The sequence below is a fragment of the Oryctolagus cuniculus genome, chromosome 12 (genome assembly GCF_051225735.1).
Source record: "Oryctolagus cuniculus isolate XC-2025 breed Fujian yellow rabbit chromosome 12, ASM5122573v1, whole genome shotgun sequence".
Lineage (NCBI taxonomy): Eukaryota > Metazoa > Chordata > Mammalia > Lagomorpha > Leporidae > Oryctolagus > Oryctolagus cuniculus.
Genome location: NC_142878.1, coordinates 66852492 through 66878228, shown reverse-complemented (window position 1 = coordinate 66878228; position 25737 = coordinate 66852492). Strand labels below are relative to the sequence as shown.

The window sequence follows — 25737 nt, the reverse complement described above, 5'->3', positions numbered from 1 at the left end:
AAAGATTAAATAATTTACCCACAACTCCACAAGAGTTGAGTCCTACAGAATTATAGAATTCAACCCAGTATTTTGGCTTCCAAATATTACTCATTAAATCATACAACATTCAAGCATTAAATTAATGAAATAGAAATTAAACCTAATCCAAAGAACTTGAAACACTTTAAATCCTTCAGTATGTTATTAAGTTAATATATTTGTACTTTTTCTTACATTTTCATCTTCTTCTGGTGTTGGCTGTGTAGGAGTTTCTGGTAATGGAATTCCTGAAGGATCTACTTTTAGCAATCGCATTGACCTTCTACATCCAATTTCATTTTCTCTCTTCTTAGGCTTCTTTCTAAAGTAGAAGAAAAAAATTCACCTTATACTCATAAAACTAATGTTTTAATAATATTAAGGAGATAACATACATATCATACAGATATATTTTCAGATTTCATAGATTATATTCAGATGGCCACAATGATTTTTAACAAAAAGTTTAAAAAACTAAACCTAGGGGTCAGCACTGTGGTGTTGTGGGCTAGGCCTCTACCTGCAATACTGGCATCCCATATGGGCGCCACTTCGTGTCTGAGCTGCTCCTCTTCCAACCCAGCTCTCTAGTAAATGGTCTGGGAAGGCAGTGGAGGATGGCCCAAGTGTTTGGGCCCTTGCACCCACGTGGGAGACTGAGAGGAAGCTTCTGGCTCCTGGCTTCAGATCAGCCCAGCTCTAACTGTTCTAACCGTTGCAGTCATCTGGGCAGTGAACCAGTGGATGGAAGACCTTTTTTTTTTTTTTTTTTTTTGACAGGCAGAGTGGACAGAGAGAGAGACAGAGAGAAAGGTCTTCCTTTTGCCGTTGGTTCACCCTCCAATGGCCACCGCGGCCGGCGCGCTGCAGCCAGCGCACCGCACTGATCCGATGGCAGGAGCCAGGAGCCAGGTGCCTTTCCTGGTCTCCCATGGGGTGCAGGGCCCAAGCACCTGGGCCATCCTCCACTGCACTCCCTGGCCACAGCAGAGAGCTGGTCTGGAAGAGGGGCAACCGGGACAGAATCCGGCGCCCCGACCGGGACTAGAACCCGGTGTGCCGGCGCCGCTAGGCGGAGGATTAGCCTAGTGAGCCGCGGCGCCGGCCAGACCTTTTTTTTTTTTCTACAGGCAGAGTTAGACAGTGAAAGAGAGAGAGAGACAGAGAGAAAGGTCTTACTTCCGTTGGTTCACCCCCCAAATGGTCGCTACAGTTGGTGCGTTGCGCCAATCCGAAGCCAGGAGCCAGGTGCTTCCTCCTGGTCTCCCATGCTGGTGCAGGACCCAAGCACTTGGGCCATCCTCCACTGCCTTCCCAGGCCACAGCAGAGAGCTGGACTTGAAGAGGGGCAACCAGGACAGAATCCGGCGCCCCGTCCGGGACTAGAACCCAGGTTGCTGGCGCCACAGGCAGAGGGTTAGCCAAGAAAGCCACAGTGCCGGCCATGTCCCTTTCTCTGTCCATAATTCTGCCTCTCAAATAAATAAATCGTTAAAAAAAAAAAAAAAAAAAAAAACTAAACCTAAATGTTCATCATGAGAAAGTGAGGAACATTAAACAAACTATGATATACAATCGTATTATGAAAAAAGTATGCATAGATTTCAATTTCTTTTGGACCAAAATAAATATATTTTTCACCACCTTTTTGAAATACACTTATATACATCTTGTGATATACAACCATAGAAAGAATGAAACAGGTCTTTGTTTCCTAAAGAAGTGAACTCTAAGAAACAAAAACAAGACCAGTACATGTTTTTTAAAAAAATTATACATTTATTCATGCTGAAGTTCCCTAGGGAGGAATATACAGGAAACTACTCACAGGATTCTTCTAGAGAGGAAGCCTGGAAAATTAGGTCTAGGATGGGAAGGAGACTTTACTATTTCACTACATTCCCTTCTATATCACTTTTTTTTTTTTCAAGATTTTTTTATTTACTTGAGAGACAGAGTTACAGAGAGGAAGAGACAGAGAGAAAAGTCTTCCATCCACTAGTTTACTCCCCAAGTAGTTGCAATGGCTGGAGCTGGGCCAATCCAAAGCCAGGAGCTTCCTTCAGGCCTCCCACATGGGCGCAGGGGCCCAAGTACTTGAGCCATCTTCCGCTACTCTCCCAGACGCATAAGCAGGGAGCTGGATCTGAAGTGAAGCAACAGGGTCTCGGGTCTTGAATAGGCACCCATATGAGAAGTCGGAACCAACTTAACCCACTATACCACAACAGTGACATCTATATTGTTTACTTTTAAAATCAAATACAACCCCTACATTATACAATATTTTTTTCCTTTTTAAAAAATGTACTTCATTTACAATATTCTGGGGAAACAAGTTCTGAAATTACTTCCAGAACCTACAGAGATGTTGGCAATGGCATAGCAGTTAAGACATCATTTCAGAGACCCACATCCCATAGAGGAGTCCCTGGTTCAAGCCCTAGCTCTTTCACTTTCCATCCAGTTTCTTGCTAATGGGCACCATGGGAGGCAGCAGATGAGAGCCAAGTGGATAAAGATATCCCTTTCTCTTTCTGTAACTGCTTTCAAGTAAATAAAATTTTTTACAAGATTTATTTATTTATTTGAGAGGCAGAGATACAGAGAGAGGGAGAGACAGGAGAGAGAGATCTTCCATTTGCTGGTTCACTCCCCAGATGGCCCCAATGGCTGGAGCTGGGCCAATCCAAAATCAGGAGCCAGGAGCTTCTTCTGGGCCTCCCACATGGGTGCAGGGGCCCAAGCACTTAGGCAATCTTCCAATGCTTTCTCAGGTAATTAAAACGGAGCTGTATAGGAAGTGGAGCAGCCAGGATTTGAACTAGCAACAATATGGCATGCTAGCGCTGCAGGTGAAGGCTTAGCCCACTATGCCACAGCACCAGACCCTAAATACTTAAAAAAGAAAAAAATTACAAAAAAAAAAAAAAAAACAACAACCTTGAACCCAAATTTGAGAAATTGAAAAAGCTGTGATCTTTCATCTATATTATTTAACTTCCATACTACCAACTTGATAATACTATCTATACAACTACTAGTGCTAGAATGTTGTGATTCAGGAACAAATCACCAGTCTCGACTAATGAAAAACATGAAAATGTAAAACTACTTATCAGCTGCAATAGGATCAGAGCTATTAGTCTCCCAGTGTTAAAGATGCACCTCTTGTAACAACTCTTTACACTTCCAAGTACCTGGCCACAATCAAAAGTTTATTCTTGGGGCTGGTACTGTAGCGTAGCAGGTAAAGCCACCGTCTGCATTGCCAGAATCCCATACGGGCACCAGTTCAAGTCCCGGCTGCTCCACTTCCAATCCAGCTCTCTGCTACGGCCTGGAAAAGCAGTGAAAGATGGCCCAACTCCTTGGGCCCCTGAACCCAACTGCGACCAATTGGGAAGTGAACCAGTGAATGGAAGAGCTCTTTCTCTGCCTCTCCTTCTCTCTCTCTGCAACTCTTTCAAATAAATATTAAAAAAAAAAAAAAAAAAAAAAAAAGTTTACTCTCTTAAGCCTGGCTTCAGCCTGGCCCATACTTGGCCACTAGAGCCATCTGGGGAGTGAACCAGTGGATGGAAGACTTCTCTCTGACTCTGCCTCTCCCTCTCAATTTGTTTCAAATAAACAAATAAATCTTTAAAATATATATAGAGGCTGGCTCCGTGGTGCAGTAGGTTAATCCTCCGCCTTCGGAGCCAGCATCCCTTATGGGCACCGGTTCTAGTCCTGGCTGCCCCTCTTCCAATCCAGCTCTCTGCTATGGCCTGGGAAAGCAGTGGAAGATGGCCCAAGTTCTTGAACCCCTGCACCCATGTGGGAGACCAGGAAAAATTACCTGGCTCCTGGCTTCGGATTGGTGCAGCTCTGGCCGTTGCGGCCATCTGGGAAGTGAACCAACAGAAGAAAGACCTTTCTCTCTGTCTCTCCCTCTCACTCTATAACTCTACCTCTCAAATAAATAAATTATATATATATATATATATATATATATATATATATATATATATATAAAGGTTAGCTTTTCTTAAGCTAACTCATCAGTAATGGAATCAAATAAATTAAAACTATATTTCATTAGCATCAAGGACTAAACAAATGAGCTCACACCAAGAATTTTAGTTTCTTCATTCACATGAAAGCTCTGCTAAAATGCAGTAGAAACAATTTTTTTAAAGATCTATTTATTTATTTGAAAGGCAGACTTACAGAGAGGCAGAGGCAGAGAGGTAAGTTCTTCCATCTGCTGGTTCACTCCCTAAACGGCCAGAGCTGGTCTGATCTGAAGCCCAGAGCCAGGAGTTTCTTCCGGGTCTCCCACATGGGCGCAGGGACTCAAGGATATGGTCCATCTTCCATTGCTTTCCCAGGCCATAGCAGAGAGCTGGATCAGAAGCAGAGCAGCTGGGACTCGAACTGGCGCCCATATGGGATACTGGCACCGCAAGTGGTGACTTTACCCACTATGCCACAGCATCAGCCCCCAGAAACAACTCTAGCTAAAGGAATCCTAAAGGAGACTGACATCGTGGCACAGTGGATTAAATCACTACTGACAATGCAAGCATACCGTAACAGAGCACAAGTTTGAGTCCCAGCTGCTCCACTTCCAATCCAGCTCCCTGCTAATGCACCTAAGAAAGCAGTGGATGATGGCCCAAGTGCTTAGGCCCATGGGAGACCCAGATGGAGGTCCAGGTTCTGGTTTTGGCCTTGACCAGCCCAAGCCATTGTAGCCATTCAGAAAATGAACCAGTAGGGGCTGGTGCTGTGGCTCAGCAGGTAAAAGCCTTGACCTGCAGTGCTGGCATCCCATATGGGTGCCAATCTGAGACTCAGCTACTCCACTTCCGATCCAGCTCCATGCTAGAATACTTCAGAAGCCAACAGAGGATGACCCAGGTGCTTAGGCCTCTGTACCCACATGGAAGATCTGGAAGAAGCTCCTGGCTCCTGACTCCGGCTTGGCCCAGCCCTGGTCATTATGGCCCTGCAGGGAGTGAACCAGCAGATGGAAGATCTGTCTCTCCTTCTCTAGCTCTGCCTTTCAAATAAATAAATCTTTAAAAAAATAAGTGAACCAGTGGATGGAAGATTTCATTGTGTCTCTTCCTATTACCCAGCCATTCAAATAAATATTTTTTTTTTAGATTTATTTATTTGAGAGGTGAGTTATAGAGAGGGAGAGACAGAGAGAAAGAGGTTTTCCATCTGCTGGCTCACTCCCCAAAATGGCCACAAGGGCTGGAACTGGGCCAATCTGAAGCCAGGAGCCAGGAGCTTCTTCCAGGTCCCCATGTAGGTACAGGGGCCCAAGCACTTGGGCCATTTCCACCACTTTCCCAGGCCATTAGCAGGGAACTGGATAGGAAGTAGAGCAGCCAGGACTCAAACAAGTGGCTATGGGATACCAGCACCGAAGGCAGAGGCTTAACCTACTATGCCACGGTCCCAGCCCCTGATTTTATTTTTAAACTTAAAAATAAAAATAAAGGAATCCTTAAGTTCAAATCCTAGAGTACCACTTACCAGCTATTTCGACCTTGGTCAAATATCTCTTTGGGTTGCTTCCTAACTCATAAAATGGATAAATCATGTACAAAGTCTGATTAAATGAGAAAACAGGACAAAATTTCCAGTTCACTATATCATGTTTCATAGATGTTCAATAAATGTTAATTTCCTTCCCTTATTGACTAGGGGAAAAATTGACAAACAAAAGGATAGCCAGAAAAATTTAAAAGTATAAAAAACCTTAAGAACAGTTTTCTGGGCAAAAATGAAAATAATTTCATGAAAATAACAATTTTCTCCATTAGCAACAAGAATAAATATAAACAAAATTAAGCTCTGGAGATCTTATTTCTTCCATCTTCCTTTAATGAGGATGAGAACTGTAAAGTTACTAAAAGCACTCTTTCAAACATTCTATAGTGATTAACATTAAATTACTGACTTTCTAATCTTTTACTTAAATTTATTACACCAAGCCATTTTTTTAATTTTAAGTTTTATTTTATTTTATTTTATTTGAAAGGCTGAGTTACAGAAACAGAGAGAGAAAGAGATTGTGTTTCACTCCCCAAATGGCCACAACAGCTAGGGCTGGGCCAAACTGAAGCCAGAAGCCTGGAACCCCATCAGGATCTCCCATGTGGATGCAGAGGCCCAACCACTTGGGCCACCTTCCATTGCTTTCCCAGACACAGTAGCAGGGAACTGGATCAGAAGAGCAGCCAGGACCCGGATCAGCTCCCTCATAGGATGCTGGCATTTTAAGGCACCAGCCTAACCCATTATGGCACAAGATTGGCCCCAATCTTTTCAAGTTATAAGACAGCTCAGCAGGGGCCAGTGTTTGCAAGCGGCAGTTTAAATCAAATCTTTTACCTCTTAGATTCAGGAGGCTTGCTCTTCTTTATCATTTCACGGAGCCTTGCAGCTGACTGAAAAGTACACAAAACATATTTATACAAGTAAAAATGCCACCTTATAACTACATATATAGTTTACATTTTAAAAAATTAAGTATCTGGGGGCCGGTGCTGTGGTGTAGCAGGTAAAACTGCCACCCTCAGTGCCAGCATCCCATATAGGCGCTGGTTTGAGACCTGGCTGTTCCACTTTTTTTTTTTTTTTGACAGAGTGGACAGTGAGAGAGAGAGACGAGAGACAGAGAGAAAGGTCTTCCTTCCATTGGTTCACCCCGCAATGGCCGCTGTAGCCGGCCCGCTGCAGGCGGCGTACCGTGCCAATCTGAAGCCAGGAGCCAGGTGCCTTTCCTGGTCTCCCATGCGGGTGCAGGGCCCAAGGACCTGGGCCATCCTCCATTGCACTCCCGGGCCACAGCAGAGAGCTGGCCTGGAAGAGGAGCAACCAGGACAGAATCCGGCACCCCGACCGGGGCTAGAACCCGGGGTGCTGGCACTGCAGGCGGAAGATTAGCCTATTGAGCCACGGCGCTGGCCAAGGCTGCTCCACTTCTAATCCAGCTTTCTGCTATAGCCCAGGAAAGCAGTAGAAGATGCCCCAAGTCCTTGGGCCCCTGCATCTACGTGGGAAGACCCAGAGGAAGCTCCTAGTTCCTGGCTCCTGGCTTTGGATAGGCACAGCTCCGGCCGTTGCAGCCAGTTGGGAAGTGAACCAGCAAATGGAAGACCTCTCTCTCTGCCTCTCCTTCTCGCTCTCTTTGTAACTCTGATTTTCAAATAAATAAATAAAATCTTAAAAAAAAAAAAAAAAAAAAAAGGAGGGCCGGCGCTGTGGTGCAGTAGGTTAATCCTCTGCCTGTAGTGCTGGCATCCCATGTGGGCACCGGTTCTAGTCCTGGTTGCTCCTCTTCCAATCCAGCTCTCTGCTGTGGCCTGGGAAAGCAGTAAAAGATGGCCCAAGTGCTTGAGCCCCTGCACCCACGTGGGAGACGAGGAGAAAACACCTGGCTCCTGGCTTTGGATCAGCGCAGCTCCGGCCATGCAGCCATTTGAGGAGTGAACCAATGGAAGGAAGACCTTTCTCTCTCTCTCTCCCTCTCACTGTCTGTAACTCTACCTCTCATATAAATAAATAAAAAAATCTTTAAAAAAAAAAGAATAGGCAAAATTTCTATTCTTTTTTTAAAAAAAGATTTATTTTACTTGAAAGAGTTACAGAGTAGCAGATGCAGAGAGAGGTCTTCCATCAGCTGGTTCACTCCCCCAGTGGCCTCAAGGACCAGAGCTGTGCTGATCTGAGCCAGGAATAGGAGCTTCTTCTGGGTCTCCCATGTGGGTTCAGGGGCCCAAGGGCTTGGGTCATCTTCTACTGCTTTCCCAGGCCACAGCAGAGAGCTGGATAGAAATGGAGCAGCTGAGATTTGAACCAGTGCCCATATGGGATGCCAGCACTGCAGGCGGCAGCTTTACCCACTAAGCCACAGTAACATCCAAAATGTCTATTCTTAAAAATAAAAAATTAAGGATCTGGGGGCAGGCATAGTGAGTAAAGCCATAGCCTGCAATGCCATCATCCCTTAAGGGTGTAGGTTCAAGTCCTGGTTGCTCCAATCCCAATCCAGCTCCCTGCTAATGGCCTGGGAAAGCATAGGAAGATGGTGCTTGGGCCCCTGTACCCACATGGGAGACCAGGAAGAAGCTCCTGGCTCCTGGCTTCAGACCGGCCCAGTTCTGGTCCTTGTGGCCATTTGGGGAATGCACCAGTGGATGGAAGATCCTGGTGCCCATATAGGATGCTGGCACTGCAGGCCGGGGCTTTAGCCTGCTGCGCCACAGCACTGGCCCCAAGTATTTCCTTCTACATTCAGGTCTGTTCACAAAATAAAAATCCTTAAGATAGGATGCTTATTCTTGGTAGCAAACGTGTGACAGGTACACTATCAATAATAAAGACAAGGATGTAATACTACCTAATATACTGGCATTCTATTACCTTGGACCAAGGTGCTGAGTGTACATGATCAAATAAAGCATTTAATCAAGTATACTACTACAAATTAAAAGGTTCAACTTCTGTTGGCAAACCTACTTTGACGTTTTCCATAAAAGCTAAAGGCTACACATTTATATATCAAATCGTATTTTCTTTACCTAAAATCTTATTTAGATTGTCTAAATCTCTGCTGGATTTTCAATTAAACTGATTTAAAAATTTAATTTCCTCAATTAACTCATCATCCTCCCCTCATGATGCAAACATGTAATGAATATTTGAGAATTCAATATTTAGAGAAATCAATTCATTATTAAGTAAATAGAAGGGTTTGATATCTTTTTTTGGCGGGGGGCAAGAATCACACCATACTAAATAGCTGTTCTTGCGCACACAGCAGTTTTATCCCAATGTGAAGAAAGCAATATAAATTATGCCATTAGTCATGATTATAAGATATTAGCAAACATTTATCCTTAAACTTCCCTATATAATGCATATTCCCATCTATTTTTAAAGTTCAAGATTAAAAAATAATTGTACCATCACTCTCCATTACATCCTTCAGCCCACCCTACCAAGTCCCTTTTATCTTTGGTTAAAGCAGCAATTCGGCACATGCCCAACTTCTCTCTTCCCTGAATCCAAGACAACCAGTAAGACACCATACTTTATGTACCACCAAAAGTGAGACAAGCTGCCAATTATTTTAAAATGTCAACTTCAAAATTAATAAAATGCAAAAACAATGTCTTATAATGAATGAAATATCGTAGCTACTTTTAAGGTTTATTTATTTACTTGAGAGGCATACAGAGAGAAGTCCTCCAACAGCTGGCTCACTCTCCAAATGGCCCCAACAGCCAGAGCTGAGCTGATCCGAAGCCAGGAGCCAGGAGCCTCCTCTGGGTCTCCCACATGGGCACAGGGGCCCAAGCACTTGGGCCATCCTCCACTGCCTTCCCAAGTCATCAACAGGGATCTGGATCAGAAATGGAGTAACTGGATTCAAACCGGCACCTAGATGCCTAACCCACTATACCACACAGCCAGACCCGGTAGCTACTTTTTTTTAAATACAAAATATGCTCCAAATGTTGCTCTTCTTCATAAGATATACAGAGATCTAATACTGTAAGTATTTTATTGACCTACTAACAGTAGGAATGATATTTTGGTTTTACAGACTTCATACCAACCTCAGACAACTGAAGAGAAGCAAAAAAGTTTGCATTTTCTGATATGTTCTTCAGTCTCTTCCTTTCATATGGTGACAATCCTGAAAAATCATCCTATGAAATTAAACCAAAAAAGATATTATTACTTTACATAATCCATAGCAAAAAGCGCCTCACACAACCAGGTGCTTCATTCTCTGTATGGATACTTTCCTTCAAATTGCACCCTTTCTGTTCATTTCATGTTGCCCTACCAAATGGCAAATAATCCTTGCTGCATTGGACACTGAGTGAAAGAGTCTGAATTTAAGATATTCATGAAATATTTGTACGGCTTCCCAATTAAATAAGAAGTGATCTGAAATTAAGAGTCAAGCAGCATAACCTAATAGCAAATTATTTTGTTGTGGCCATTAATCATACTATTCAAAAATTATCTTTTTATTAAAAGAAACTTCCATTAAACACAGCTGACTGAATAAATACATTTGCTTCTGCTTCCTAAAAACCCACTAATATAACACTTTTTTTTTTTTATTTGAGAGGCAGAGGCAGAGAGAGAGGTCTTTCATCTGCTGGGACACTCCCCAAATGGCCCCAACAGCCAGAGCTGGGCTGATCTGATGTCAGGAGCTTCTTCTGGATCTTCCAAGTGGATGCAGGGGCCCAAGAATTTGGGCCTTCTTCTACTTCTTTCCCAGGTCACAGTAGAGAGCTGGATCAGAAGTGGAGCAGCCAGGACTCAAACCAGTGTCCATATGGGATGTCAGCATTGAAGGCAGCGTTTTTACCCGCCAGGACACAGCACTGGCCCCTAGAAAACTAATTTTTAACACAAATCGCCAGAGATATGAAAAGCTAGTCTGCCAAGATGTGGACATGTCCCCCACATTTCATGTGTTGAAAACTTAATCTCCCAATTTAAATATTAACAATAGTTATAAATGAGGCCCTTGAGAGGTGACTGAACCATGAGAGCTCTGCCCTAACGAATACATTCATGGCTAAATGGGTTATTAGGGGAGTGACTTTGTTATGAAAGCCATTAGATACCCTCTGAAACATTATAAGGTAACAAGAAGACCCTCCTTGCAGACGCCAGGGCCATGCTTGCTCCCAGAATCCCCAGCCTCCAAAACTGAATTAAATACACAAACTCATCAATTTCTTTTCTCTACGAATTATCCTGTCTCTGGTATTCATTCAGTTATAGCAACAAAAAATGGACTAAAAAACAGTATATTCGTGAAATAAGAGCAAAATATCTCAAGAAGGAAAAATTCAAAGAACATAAAAAGAACTCAGTAACAGATATTTTTAAATAAATTAAAAGTCTTAAGGATAGGGCCAGCACTGTAGCATAGAAGATTAACCCTCGGCCTGCAGTGCCAGAATTCCATATGGGTGCCAGTTGAAGTCCCAGCTGCTCCACTTCAGATCCAGCTCCCAGCTAATGCACCTGGAAAAGCAGTGGAAGATCATCCAAGTCCTTGAGCCCATGCACCCACGTGGGAAATCAAGATGAAATTCCCAACTCCTGGCTTCAGCCTGGCCTCGGCAGCCATCTGAGGAGTGAACAAGTGAATGGAAGATTTCTCTCCTCCTCCTCCACTTTCTCTGTATCTCTGCCTTTCAAATAAATAAATATATCTTTAAAAAAATAATAAAATCCAAAAACAGTGATTATTAAAAAAATAAAATCTGTTTTAAAAAAAAGTCTAAGGATATTTAGAAATGAGAACAAAAAGGAAAAGATCAACATATGGACAAAAAAATTGGAGAATCAGTCTTGAATCCATATTCAACTAATAATTCAAGAAAATGGATAATTATTAGAGAAAGAATATTAGAAAGTTTCTCGAAACTGAAGATAACGACTTTCCAGATTAAAAGGTTCCAGAAAAAGGGCACGTGTTGTGGCACAATGGGTTAAGTCCCCACTTGGGATGCTCACATTCCATATCAGACTGCCAGTTTGAGTCTTGAAAGCTCTGCTTCCAATCCAGCTCTCTGCTGATATGCCTGGGAAGCAGCAGGTGATGGCTCAAGTCTGGAGTCCCTGACGTATGTCCCTGACATATGACATGGGAGACCTGGATGGAGCTCCTGGCTCCTGGTCCAACCTGGCTCAGCCCCAGCTATTATGGGCATTTGGGTAATGAACAAATGTATGGAACGTATCTTTCTCTCTCTGTTACTCTGCCTTTCAAATAAATAAATATTTTTTAGAACTTAAAACAAATGAATAAAAGGGGTCAGTGAGTACACAAAACAATAAATGACAAAAGACCCAGGTTCAAGCATATCATCACAAAATTTCATAACACCCAAGATAAAATGAGAAGATTCTAAAAGCTTAAAGATGGAAAAAAAAATCAGGAAGAATTAAGAATCATAATGGCACTAATATTACATTTAGGGAAACTAGAAAACAATGGAGCAATGCATTAAAAATTCTAATGATGGGGCCAGTGCTGTAGCTCAGTGGGTTAACTCCCTGGCCTGAAGGAATGGCATCCCATATGGGTACCAGTTCAAGACCCAGCTGCTTCATTTCTGATCCAGTTATCTGCTGTGGCCTGGGAAAGCAGTAGAAGATGGCCCAAGTCCTTGGGCCCCTGCACCCATGTGGGAGACCCAGAGGAGGCTCCTGGCTCCTGGCTCCTGGCTCCTGGCTTCAGATCAGCACAGCTCCAGCCATTGCAGCCAACTGGGGAGTGAACCAACAGGTGGACGACCTCTCTCTCTCTCTCTGAGTAACTGACTTTCAAATAAATATATAAATATTTAAAAAATAAAGATTCTAAGGAAATATTATTTTCAACTAAGATTCTAAATCCGATTAAGTCAAGCCGGCGCCGCGGCTCACTAGGTTAATCCTCCGCCTTGCGGCGCCGGCACACCAGGTTCTAGTCCCGGTCAGGGCGCCGGATTCTGTCCCGGTTGCCTCTCTTCCAGGCCAGCTCTCTGCTGTGGCCCGGGAGTGCAGTGGAGGATGGCCCAAGTGCTTGGGCACTGCACCCCATGGGAGACCAGGAGAAGCACCTGGCTCCTGCCTTCGGATCAGCGTGGTGCGCCAGCCGCAGCGGCGGCCATTGGAGGATGAACCAACGACAAAGGAAGACCTTTCTCTCTGTCTCTCTCTCTCACTGTCCATTCTGCCTGTCAAAAAAAATAAAAATAAATAAAAAATAAAAATAAATAAATCCAATTAAGTCATCGATCAAAATAATCATTCAGACATTCAAAATATGTTCTCTCTCATATGCTTTTCCTTAGGAAGCTAATGCAAGCTGAACTTCATCAAAATGAAAGTAAAAGAAGAAAAGACAAAGGAGGGGGCCGACATTGTGCCATGGCAGGTGAAGCTACCACCTGCAGCCACCATGTAGGCGCGGGTTCGGTCCCAGCTGCCCCACTTCCGGTTCAGTTCTCTGCTGTGGCCTGGGAAGGCAGTGGAGGATGGCCAGGGTTCTTGGGCCTCTGCACCCACATGAGAGGCCCAGGGGAGCTTCCTGGCTGCTGGCTCCTGGCTTTGGATTGGCACAGCTCTGGATGTTGTGGCCATCTGGGGAGTGAACCAGTAAATGGAAGACCTCCCTCTCTCTGCCTCTTCCTCTTCCTCTCTGTAACTCTGTCTTTCAAATAAATAAATAAATCTTTAAAAAAAAAAAAAAAGATTCAGGAAGAGGTTCCAGCATAAATATGATAGAAGAAATTCAAAACAAAACAAAGGCAAAGCAGTAGGAAGATGGAGAGTTCCAGAGTAGTTCACAAAGGGAAAAAAAGCCATCTTTGATTTATTCTGGGAAATTTTGTAATTCTGGTAAAGCTTGGTCTGTACCTAATAAGGATATGAGAAGGGAAAGACAAGTATGTGTGAGTGTGAGTGTGTGAAGAGCATGGAGTAAATGAAATAAACTTTAATCATCCATGGTAAGTGAACAGATAACATGGTGGCAGGCAGGGGGGAGCCAAGCGGAAGAAGCTTAATTTTTTTTTTTTTTTTTTTTTGACAGGCGGAGTTATAGACAGTGAGAGAGAGACAGAAAGAACGGTTTTCCTTCCGTTGATTCACTTCCCAAATGGCTGCTACGGCCAGCGCTGCGCCGATCCGAAGCCAGGAGCCAGGTGCTTCTTCCTGGTTGCCCATGTGGGTGCAGGGGCCCATGAACTTGGGCCATCCTCCATTGCCCTCCCGGGCCACAGCAGAGAGCTGGACTGGAAGAGGAGCAACCGGGACTAGAACCCGGCACCCAATATGGAATGCCGTCACTGCAGGCAGAGGATTAACCAAGTGAGCCACGGTGCTGGCCCCAAGAAGCCAAATTTTTAAAAGTACCATTTCCTTGGCCAGCACCGCGGCTCACTAGGCTAATCCTCAGCCTGCAGCACCGGCACCCTGGGTTCTAATCCTGATTGGGGCACCAGGTTCTGTCCCGGTTGCTCTTCTTCCAGTCCAGCTCTCTGCTGTGGCCCACGACGGCAGTGGAGGATGGCCCAAGTGCTTGGGCCCTGCACCCGCATGGGAGACCAGGAGGAAGCACCTGGCTCCTGGCTTCAGATCGACGTAGCACGCCAGTCGTAGTGGCCATTTTGGGGGTGAACCAATGGAAGAAGACCTTTCTCTCTGTCTCTAACTCTGCCTGTCAAAATAAATAAATAAATAAAAATTAAAAATAAAAATGTACCATTTTCTTTTGAGCAGCAATCAAGATCAGTGAGGTATGTGGCAGGAAAAAAAATTACTTTTTAATTATTTGCTTTCACTTTATTTGAAAGACAGAGAGAGTTCCTCCATCTGCTGGCTCACTCCCCAAATGCCCACAACAGTTAGGACTGAGCCAGGTTGAAGCTGGGAGCCAAGAATTCAATCCAGGTCTCCCACATGGGTGGCAGGGTCCCAGGTACTTGAGTCATCACCTACTGTCCCCAGGGTGCTCATAAGCAGGAAGCTGGAATTGGAGTCAAGAGTCAAACCGAGGCACTCCAATATAGGATGTAGATGTAGCAAGTGGCATGCATCTTAACTGCAATACGAAATGCCCCCTCCAGGACCATTTCTTACTGCTAAAAATTCCATAAACTACCGAAGTACCAAATCTTATACATATTATTTTTTTTTCCTATATATACCACCCATGATAAAGTTAGCTTATAATCAGACATAGTAAGAGATTAGTAACAATGGGGCCGGCGCTGTGGCGCAGTGGGTTAACACCCTGGCCTGAAGCACCGGTATCCCATATGGGCGCCGGTTCTGGTCCCGGCTGCTCCTCTTCCAATCCAGCTCTCTGCCATGGCCTGGGATAGCAGTGCAGGATGGCCCTAATCCCTTGGGCCCCTGCACCCACGTGGAAGACCCGGAGGAGGCTCCTGGCTTTGGATCAGCACAGCTCTAGCCATTGCAGCCATCTGGGGAGTGAATCAGAGGATGGAAGACCCCTCTCTCTCTCTGCCTCTCCTTTCTCTCTGTAACTCTGTCTTTCAAATAAATAAATCTTAAAAAAAAAAAAAGAGAGAGAGAGAGAGAGATTAGTAACAGTAACAGGAGCAGGTATAGTGGCAAAGAGGGTTAAGCGGCTGCTTGGGATGCTACATCCCACATCAGAGCCTGGGTTAAGTCCCAGCTGCTCCATGCTTCCAATCTAGCTTCTTGCTGACAGATACAGGAGGCAGCAGATGATGGCCCAAGTACATGAGCTCCTGCCACCCACATAGGGGCCTGGATGACTTTCCTGGCTCCAGCTTCAGCCTGGCCCATTCTTGGCTGTTACAAACATATAGGGACTGAATCAGCAGATGGAAGATCTATTTCTCTTTCTCTCTTGTTCTGTCTTTCAAATAAATAAACTTTAAATGTAAATATATTATTATTAAAGTTATATAAGCAGCCAGCGCCACAGCTCACTAGGCTAATCCTCCGCCTTGCGGCGCCGGCACACCGGGTTCAAGTCCCGGTCGGGGCGCCGGATTCTGTCCCAGTTGCCCCTCTTCCAGGCCAGCTCTCTGCTGTGGCCAGGGAGTGCAGTGGAGGATGGCCCAAGGCCTTGGGCCCTGCACCCCATGGGAGACCAGGATAAGTACCTGGCTCCTGCCATCGGATCAGCATGGTGCGCCAGCCACAGCACCCCGGCCGCGGCGGCCATTGGAGGATGAACCAACGACAAAGGAAGACCTTTGTCTCTGTCTCTCTCTCTCTCACTGTCCACTCTGCCTGCCCAAAAAAAAAAGATAAATGCAGGGATTTAAAAAAAAAAGAATGAATTATTTTATTAAAAATTATGCACAGCTTTATCTAAGAAAGAGTATACTGAACATTTATGATTATGCTTCACTTTCTCTGATGTTGAAGTCTTTGAAAAGTTTATGAAAAATAAGTATGAATAAAGTTGCACGAATTTCAGTTTTCTTTGCTTCAAAATAAACCTATCTTTAAATTCTATTTTCATTCCCCCCCCCCCCAGTTTATTCAAGAGGCAGAGAGAGAGAGCATGTTCTCATCCACCAGTTCACTCAAAATACCTGCACCAGCCAGGACTAGGTTAGGATAAAGCTAGGAGTCCAGGGGCTAGTGCTGTGGCGTGGCAGGTAAGGCCACCGTTTGTGGTGCTGGCATCCCATATGGGCACCGGTTCAAGTCCCAGCTGCTCCACTTCCAATCCTGCTTTCTGCTATGGCCTGGGAAAGCAGAAGATGGCCCAAGTCCTTGGGCCCTTGCACCCCTGTGGGAAGACCCAGAGGAAGTTCATGGCTCCTGGCTTTGGATTGGCACAGCTCCAGCCGTCATGGCCAATTGGGGAATAAACCAGCAGATGGAAGATCTCTCTCTCTCTCTCTCTGCCTCTCCTCCTCTCTGTGTGTGTAACTCTTTCAAATAAATAAATGAATAAATATTAAAAAAAAAAAAAAAAAAAAGCTGGGAGCCAGGAACTCAATCCAAGTCTGCCACATGTGCAGCAAGGACCAATTACCCAAGTTATCACCCAGAGTCTGCACTGGCAGGAAGATGGAATCAGAAACTGAACCCAGGCATCCCGAAACAGGATGCAGGCATCCCAATCACATGTCTTAATCACTAGGCCACATGCCCACTCCTTCTTGTCCTCTTTATGACATTTTTCTTTGTTTTAATAAGATATATTTTATCTTTTTGAAAGGCAGAATTACAGAGAGAAGGAGAGAGAGAGGGAGAGATAGAGAGGTGATCCATCTGCTAGTTTACCCCCCAATTGGCCACAACAACAGGGGCTGGGCCAGGCCAAAGCCAAGAGCCAGGAATGACTTTCCAGTCTCCCACGTGGGTACAGGGGCCCAAACACTTGGACCATCTGCTGCTGCTTTCCCAGACACATTATTAGCAGGCAGCTGGATCAGAAATGGAGCAGCCACCAGGACTTGAACCAGCCCCAATATGGGATGCCAGTGTCAACAGAGGGCGGCTTAACCTGCTATGCCACATTCCGGCCCTGAACCCTTTTACTTATATCAAACTAAAATGTTTTTTATACTCAGAATCTTACAGTCTAAGAGGCCAAAGAGATAATTTAATCCAGTGGTTCTCAAAGTACAGTCTTAGGTCAAAATATGCAAGTTTTATGCCCCAACTCCAACATCATTTTGGAATCAGAAATTGGTGATGATAGAGCCCTGGAGTTTGTTTCTTCTTTTTTTTTTTTTTTTTTTTTGTAAGATTCATTTATTTAATTAAAGGCAGAATTACAGAGATATAACAAAGACAGAAAGATCTTCCATCTGCTGGTTCACTCCCCAAATGGCCACAACGACCATGGCTAGCCCAGGCCAAAGCCAGGAACTTCATCTGGGTCTTCCACACTGGTGGAGGAGCCTGAGTTCTTGGGCCATTTTTCACTGCTTTTCCCAGGCCATTAGCAGAGAGCTGGATCAGAAGTGGAGCAGCCAGGACTTGGATTGGCAACCACACGGGATTCTGGTGCTGCAGTAGGTGGCTTTTTTTTTTTTTTTTTTTTTTTTTTTGAAAGGCAGAGTGGACAGTGAGAGAGAGAGACAGAGAAAAAGGTCTTCCTTTGCCGTTGGTTCACCCTCCAATGGCCGCCGCGCCGATCCGATGGCAGGAGCCAGGTACTTATCCTGGTCTCCCATGGGGTGCAGGGCCCAAGGCCTTGGGCCATCCTCCACTGCACTCCCTGGCCACAGCAGAGAGCTGGCCTGGAAGAGGGGCAACTGGGACAGAATCCGGCACCCCGACCGGGACTAGAACCCGGTGTGCCAGCGCCGCAAGGCGGAGGATTAGCCTAGTGAGCCGCGGCGCCGGCCTACAGTAGGTGGCTTTAATACACTGTAACACGGCGCTGACACCTGTGTGGAGTTTTAACAAGCCTTCCACGTAATTCTGATATAGGCCAATATCCTCCATGCAAGGTAAAGGAACAAGGTTTCTTATAAGTGGCCATGCCTAGAGGCTAGACTTTCAACCTCCAAATAAATTTATTATTTACTCTGCGTGGTTCTACCTGGGTCCTGATTCTTAGCTCTGGAACAATAAAATATAAGTAAAATTTGTATTTCATAACAACACTTCAATTATCCTATCACCCATTCACCAACATCATTTTCTGTTCCTCTAGTTCCATTAATTTTTTGTCACGTGGTATGCTTTTTTTTGAGATTTACTTATTTTATTTGAAAGGCAGTTACAGAGAGGCAGAGGCAAAGAAAGAGAGGTCTTTCATCTGCTGGTTCACTCCCCAGAGGACTGCAAACGCCAGAGCTGCGCCGATCTGGAGCCAGGAGCTTCCTCCAGGTTTCTCATGTGAGTGCAATAGCCCAAGGAGTTGGGCCATCTTCTACAGCTTCCTCAGGCCACAGTAGAGTGTTGAATCAGAAGAGGAGCAGCCAGGACTCGAACTGGCACCCATATGGGATGCCAGTAGTGAAGGCAGTGGCTTTACCCGCGATGCCACAGTGCCAGCCTCATGTGGTATGCTCTTAGCTTCTCTAACATAAAAATTGTCACTTTGAATGGAGCACAACACTCCTAGTAAGTAGCAGATGTCAAAAGAATTAGATATTTAGGCCAGCGCTGCGGCTCACTTGGCTAATCCTCCACCTGCAGCGCCGGCACCCGGGTTCTACTCCTGGTTGGGGTGCCGGATTCTGTCCCAGTTGCTCCTCTTCCAGTCCAGCAGTCTGCTGTGGCCCAGGAAGGCAGTGCAGGATGGTCCAAGTGCTTGGGCCCTGCACCCGCATGGGAGACCAGGAGGAAGCACCTGGCTCCTGTCTTTGGATCAGCGCAGCGCGATAGCCATAGCGGCCATTTTGAAAGTGAACCAACGGAAGGAAGACCTTTCTCTCTGTCTCTCTTTCTCACTAACTCTGCCTGTCCAAAAAAAAAAAAAAAAAAAAAAAAAAAAATTAAAAAAATGAGATATTTAATTCCTTAAAAGTAATTTGAAATATAAAATAAGATTAATAAGTGTTTCTCACATATCTTCTTCTCTACTCCATCATTTGTCTCCTTTTTTATTTAAAAGAAATACTAGAGTGGCCAGCACTGTGCCACAGTGGGTTAACACCCTGGCCTGAAGAACCGGCATCCCATATGGGCACTGGTTCGAGACTTGGCTGCTTCTCTTCCAATCCAGGTCTCTGCTCATGGCCTGGGAAAGCAGTAGAGATGGCCCAAGTCCTTGGCCCCCTGCACCCTCAATGGGAAACCCAGAAGAAGCTCCTGGCTCCTGGCTTTGGATTGGCTCAGCTTCAGCCACTGCAGCCATTTGGGGAGTGAACCAGGGGATGGAAGACCTTTCCTTCTGTCTCTCCCTCTCTCTGTCTGTATGTAACTGTACCTCTTGGGACTTGAACCGGCGCCTATATGGGATGCCGGTACTGCAGGCTGGGGCTTTAACTCGCTGCACCACAGCACCGACCCATAAAATCTTAAAATAATAAAATTTCCTGAGGCCAGCATAATTTTTGGTAAAGCCCAAAACAAAGTAATAAAAAATAAATAAATAGGGCCGGCGCCGTGGCTCACTAGGCTAATCCTCCACCTAGCGGCGCCGGCACACCGGGTTCTAGTCCCGGTCGGGGTGCCGGATTCTGTCCCGGTTGCCCCTCTTCCAGGCCAGCTCTCTGCTGTGGCCAGGGAATGCAGTGGAGGATGGCCCAGGTGCTTGGGCCCTGAACCCCATGGGAGACCAGGATAAGTACCTGGCTCCTGCCATCGGATCAGTGCGGTGCGCTGGCCGCAGCGCGCCGGCCGCGGCGGCCATTGGAGGGTGAACCAACGGCAAAGGAAGACCTTTCTCTCTGTCTCTCTCTCTCTCACTGTCCACTCTGCCTGTCAAAAAAATAAAAAAAAAAATTTTTTTTTAAAATAAATAAATAAATAAAGCTGCCATCTGTGACACTGGCATACCATATGAGCGCCAATTTGTGTCCTGGATACTCCACTTCCAATCTAGCTCCCTGCTAATAGCCTGAGCAAAGCAGCAGAAGATGGCCCAAGTACTTGGGCCCCTGCCAGCCACTTAGGAGACCAAGATGAAGCTCTTGGCTCCTGGCTTCCACCTGGCTCAGCCCTGGCCTTTGCGGCTGCTTGGGGGTAAACCAGCAGATGGAAGCTCTCTCTCCCTCTCTCTGTAACTCTTTAAAGTAAATAAATAAATCTTTAAAAATGAATGGCTGGTGTTGTGGCATAGCAGGTAAGGCCATCGTCTGCAGCACCAGCATCCCATGTGGGCACCAGTTTGAGATTCAGCTGCTCCACTTCCAATCCAGCTCCCTACTAATGCCCCTGGGAAAGCAACAGAAGATGGCTCAAGTCCTTGGGCTTCTGCATCCATGTGGGAGAGCCAGATGAAGCTCCTGGTTCTGGTCTGACCCAGCCCTGGCCATTGTGGCCATTTGGGGAATAAACCAGCGAATGTAATTCTGCCTTTCAAATAAAAAGCATAAATTAAAAAATGTGACATCATTTTAAATAAATTAATTAAGTTAAATTTCCAGGGGTCAGGTGTTTGGACTAGCCATTTAAGGCTAATCAGGGTGCCCACATGCCATAGAGAAGTACCCAAGTCCAAGTTCCACTCTGTATTCCAGTCTCCTAATAATACAGATCCTAAGAGGCAAAAGGCTACAGGTCTATCAAATATTTTGGTCCCTGCCTCCCCCACAGGAGACCCGGACTGAGTTCCCAGCTGCCAGCTTCAGCCTGGCCCAGTTCTGGACATTGGTGGCATTCTGCATGTAAACCAGCAAACAGGAGTTCACTGTCTTTGCCTCTCTAATAGCTAAAAAATAAATTTCCATTAAACTTACATTAGATGATAGAATAGTTTGAACCTTATATTACCAAAGCATCAAATTTTAAAACAATAAGAAAAAAAAAAACAAACAAGCTACTAATTAAATTCTTACCAGGCCTGGTGTGTTATCTTCATCACTTTCCCCATCCTGACTGCTTTCCACATCATCACTGAGAATCACCACATCTGAAGTACTCTTGTATAGCAGCTTGCTACTTTCAGTATTTATATCTAGGGATGGTTTTTGCACAGTAGATTCTGTCTTGGAGGATGTGGCTTTCATCTTTGGAGTTAAAAGCATTCTGCAAGTTTTCTTTATTTCAGTTTTCTTACACATGACTTCATTGTTAGAATTCTTTTCTAATAGGGATTTGGGGCACTTAAATTGGCCTAGTTTGTAAGTATTCAGTGAGAAAGGCGTAAGATAAACCTTTGCTGTTTTTCCTAAAACCGTAGTCTGTATTGGTCTCAGAGATACATAATCAGTGTTTTCGTTTTCTTTATATTCATTCACCTGTTCGGGTCAACAAAGGAAAACAGAATTAGAATCCCAGGGCTTATACTTACAGATTGGTAAAAACAAATCTAATTCCTATTTAATAATGACAACATAAATGCAAATTGACAGCCTGTTAAGGAAGCCTTTGCGGGCCAGTGTTGTGGTGCAGAAACGATGGCATCCTGCACGGGCACCAGTTCAAGTCCTGGCTGCTCTACTTCCAATCCAGCTCCCTGCTAATGGCCTGGGAAAAGCAGTGGAACATATTCCAAGTGCTTGGGCCCCTGCCACCCACATGGGAGACCCGGATGAAGCTCTTGGCTTCAGCCTGGCCCAGCCCTGGCCCTTGCAGCCATTCGGGGAGTGAACCAGCAGATGGAAGACTTCTCTGTGTGTAACTCTGCCTTTCAAATAAATAAATCTTAAAAAAAAAAAAAAAAAAAAAGAAAAAAAGAAAAAGGGAAAATTCTGCCCCTCCAAAATCTACATATGAAATTAATCAGAATATATTTATTCATTCCGGGCACATTCCTTATCCATGTAAGTTAGCCAAACCAATAATGAGGAGTAGCACTTGTCACTAAGGAGCCTACCCCCCCAACTGTCAGTTTCCGACTAACTGGAATTGTTTTTACAGAGTGCGGGAAAGGGTCACTAACCTCTGCAAAAGCAAACGCCGCGGGCAGGAGAAAGGGAGCCCCAGAGCCATTCCTGCCTCTCTAGGATTCCTGATGAGAACTTTCCCAAACACTTAAGGCCTAATTTTCCACAGAGGAAAACGAGCGCAGGAATCCCCGCTTATCCCCTGTGCCAAGCGCCCGCGCCCAGCAAACTCTCCGCCGGAGACCGAGGCAGAAGCACACTCGCGGAAGCGTCAACCCGCCTGTCACTTTTACCTGGGACCGCTGTCTGGAGCCCGCCTTCTCCTCAGCTGCAGTGCCGGACCCCGACATCTTGCCGCGCCTTAGCAGCCGGCGTCTTCCCGCCAAAGATTGAGGCGGAAGGCCCGGGTGGGAGGAGCCGGAACGCGGGGGCGGGACAGCGGGCGGCTCGGTGCTCCCCTCGGGGGTCGCAGGGTAGAGGCTGGCGCTTCCTAGGCAGGCCACCCCTGGCAACATTTTTACCCTGGGTCCGGTGATTGTGATGTTGATGCTACTGGGATCTCGCTTATGAAAAATACTGGCGCTTCTAAGAAAAAAACACCTTGCCTTATAATCTGAACCTGGAGCAGGCTCAGCCTAGATGCCTTGGGGTGCGGGGAAAATGGGAGTGCAAAGTCAACACTGCAGCCTTACCACAGTCCACAGCTCCCTTGTAATTCTAACTCCACCACCAGAAAAGTACTCCCATGCCTACCCGGCTATCTTGTTCCTAGGAAGACAAGTGTTTTGGTTCAAGAGCTCATAACTTAATGCTGATTTAAATTTCACCTGGCCTCTGTCCACCTGTTAACAGACCGTGGGGCAAGCACTGTGTGGTGCGGTGTGGGGTTAAGCCTCTGCTTGTGAATGATGCCGGTAACCCATATCAGAGTCTTGGCTTCTCGCCTTCGGATCCAGCTGCCGGCTAACATGCCTATGAAGGCAGCAGATGATGGTCTAAGTGCTCGGGTCCCTGCCACCCATGTGGGAGACCTAGAACGAACTACTGGCTCTCGCCTAACCCAGCCTGAGTGTTGCAACCATTTAAAACTGGAGTGGATGGAAAATGCCTCTTTCCCTCTTACTCTCTCCTCTCTCCTCTCTCTGTTGCTCTGCCTTCAAAATAAATGTCTTTGGCAAAAAAACTGAAGATGAGGTTTTTAATTTTTTTTTTATTTGACAGATAGAGATATAAACAGTGAGAGAGAGAGAGAGACAGAGAGAAAGGTCTTCCTTCAGATGGTTTACCCCCCAAATGGCCACTACGGCCGGTCCCCTGTGCCAATCCGAAGCCAGGAGACAGGTGCCTCTTCCTGGACTCCCATGCAGGTGCAGGGCCCTAAGCACTTGGGCCATCCTCCACTGTCCTCCCGGGCCACAGCAGAGAGCTGGACTGGAAGAGGAGCAACCGGGACTAGAACCCGGCACCCATATGGGATGCCGGTGCCTCAGGCGGAGGATTAACCAAATGAGCAAAGGTGTCGGCCCCTGGAGATGAGATTTAAAAGCCCAAATCCTGGGGAAAAGTTGAGACTAAAATAATTTATATATCATAAAATATAGCACACTATGCTTCATAGTCACAGCCATACTAATCTTTTTTTTGCCATATTCTCTTGGTTATCATAAACCACAGGAATTTTCTGTCCATCAGGTTCACTCCTGGACAACAGAATTCTATGAGCTGATAAATCCATGACATAAAATTTTGTCTATTCTGTTTGTTTAACAGGCAGAGTTAGACAGTGAGAGAGAGAGCCAGAGAGAAAGGTCTTCCTTCTGTCGGTTTACCCCCCAAATGGCTGCTACGGCTGGCCCGCTGCGCCAATCTGAAGTCAGGAGCCAGGTGCTTCCTCCTGGTCTCCCATGTGGGTGCAGGGCCCAAGCACCTGGGCCATCCTTCACTGCACTCCCTGGCCACAGCAGAGAGCTGGACTGGAAGAGGAGCAACCGGGACAGAGACGGCGCTCCAACCGGGACTAGAACCTGGGGTGGGGGCGCCACAGGCGGAGGATTAGCCAAGTGAACCATGGCGCCGGCCATAATTTTTCTATTCTTCAGCATTCTTTCTAGCCCCAAACTATACCCTTGGTTGGTTCCTTAAGATTTGTCCATTTCACTTTCTGTCATACCACAGCCTCTTTTAAGTACACAGGTGAAATCATTAAAGAGCTAATCATAGTAGCAGCACCTTCAGGGCCCTCCAAAACCTGGTACCTGAAGAACTCAGACTACTAGTCAACTTAAATTACTGATGAAGGCCCGCGCCGCAGCTCACTGGGCTAATCCTCTGCCTGCGGCGCCGGCACCCCAGCACCCCAGATTCTGTCCCGGTTGCTCCTCTTCCAGTCCAGCTCTCTGCTGTGGCCCGGGAGTGCAGTGGAAGATGGCCCAGGTGATTTGGCCCTGCACTCACATGGGAGACCAGGAGGAAGCACCTGGCTCCTGGCTTCAGATCAGCACAGCGCGCTGGCCGTAGCGGCCATTTGGGGGGCAAACCGACGGAAGGAAGACCTCTCTCTCTCTCTCACTGTCTAACTCTGCCTGTCAAAAAAAATTACTGTCCCGCGCCGGGCTCACTTGGCTAATCCTCCGCCTGCGGCGCAAGCATCCCAGGTTCTAGTCCTAGTTGGGGTGCCGTATTCTATCCTGGTTGCTCCTCTTCCAGTCCAGCTCTCTGCTTTGGCCCAGGAGGGCAGTGGAGGATGGCTCGAAGTGCTCAGGCCCTGCACCCGCATGGGAGACCAGGAGGAAGCACCTGGCTCCTGGCTTCGGCCACAACACACCAGTCGTGGCGGCCATTTGGAGGGTGAAGCAATGGAAAGGAAGACCTTTCTCTGTTTCTCATTGTCTAACTCTGCCTGTCAAAAAAAAAAAAAATAAATTACTGGTGAAAGCAAACTACCACAGCATTTCTGAACTTCAAGATTTTTCTCAGATAGTCCCTTCTGTATCCCACCGCAGCAGTTCTGAAGTCCTTTCTTTGGTGAAATGTTAACTTCAAATTAGTCATTTTTTTGCACAACTTATAAATTGGGGCTGCTTTTGTTATGATTCTAACAGTGTTCAAGACTTCCTAAATAAAAAATCTAGCTTCTTGAAGAAAAGAGCTTTTTAGCCATGTTCCATACTCCTTTCAGAACCCTAAGTATGGTAAACACAAATACTCAATCATAACTAGGACTTAAATACAAACACAGCAGATAGGGACCCAGGAACTGTGGTGTGAGATCGGTATCCTACTTGCTAAACCAAACGTCCATCTGGAATTAGGTATTTGAATTAGGCGGTTACCAGAAACTGAAAGAATTTAAGAGCCTTAAAGTTGAATTGCAGGATCTGATATCGTTTGCCAGGTCCCTTAGGAATTGTGTGTTTGTCTCTCTCTCTGGCCTAAATCACCTAAATACCCCGCCACGGTCCACCCAAGCCTCATCAACTCGTTAATCAGCTCTACAAGATTAGCAAACTCTAGTTCTTCCAAGTTTTCACAAATTTAGACAGTCCTTCACTAGCTCCATCACTATCCCGTCGTCCTTGGCTTCAAACAAGGATAAGGTAAAACTTTTTAATCTCAAACCCGCTATACAGCTAACACCTCTCAATTTCCCGACAGACGAGGTTTCCAAATCCCGCGAGATTAAGTATGCGCGGTCTCTACGAACATGCGCAATAACAGA

The 25737-nt window shown here is 45.8% G+C and overlaps 1 protein-coding gene across 3 annotated transcripts in view; it reads right to left on the bottom strand.

Moving 5' to 3' along the window:
- WDR76 (WD repeat domain 76) overlaps window positions 1-22901 on the bottom strand; it is a 67001-nt gene extending 44100 nt beyond the window's left edge. The window contains exons 1-5 of one of the 3 annotated variants that reach the window (XM_017347914.4): window positions 22313-22901; window positions 21030-21431; window positions 9648-9740; window positions 6415-6470; window positions 217-343 (exon numbers count right to left, since the gene is read on the bottom strand). In XM_017347914.4, coding sequence (XP_017203403.4) covers window positions 217-343; window positions 6415-6470; window positions 9648-9740; window positions 21030-21431; window positions 22313-22534 — 900 coding nt within the window. In that variant the 5' untranslated portion in view covers window positions 22535-22901. The other 2 variants (NM_001171318.1, XM_051821754.3) reach the window with 2 other exon arrangements.
- Between the last annotated feature and the right edge of the window lie 2836 nt (window positions 22902-25737).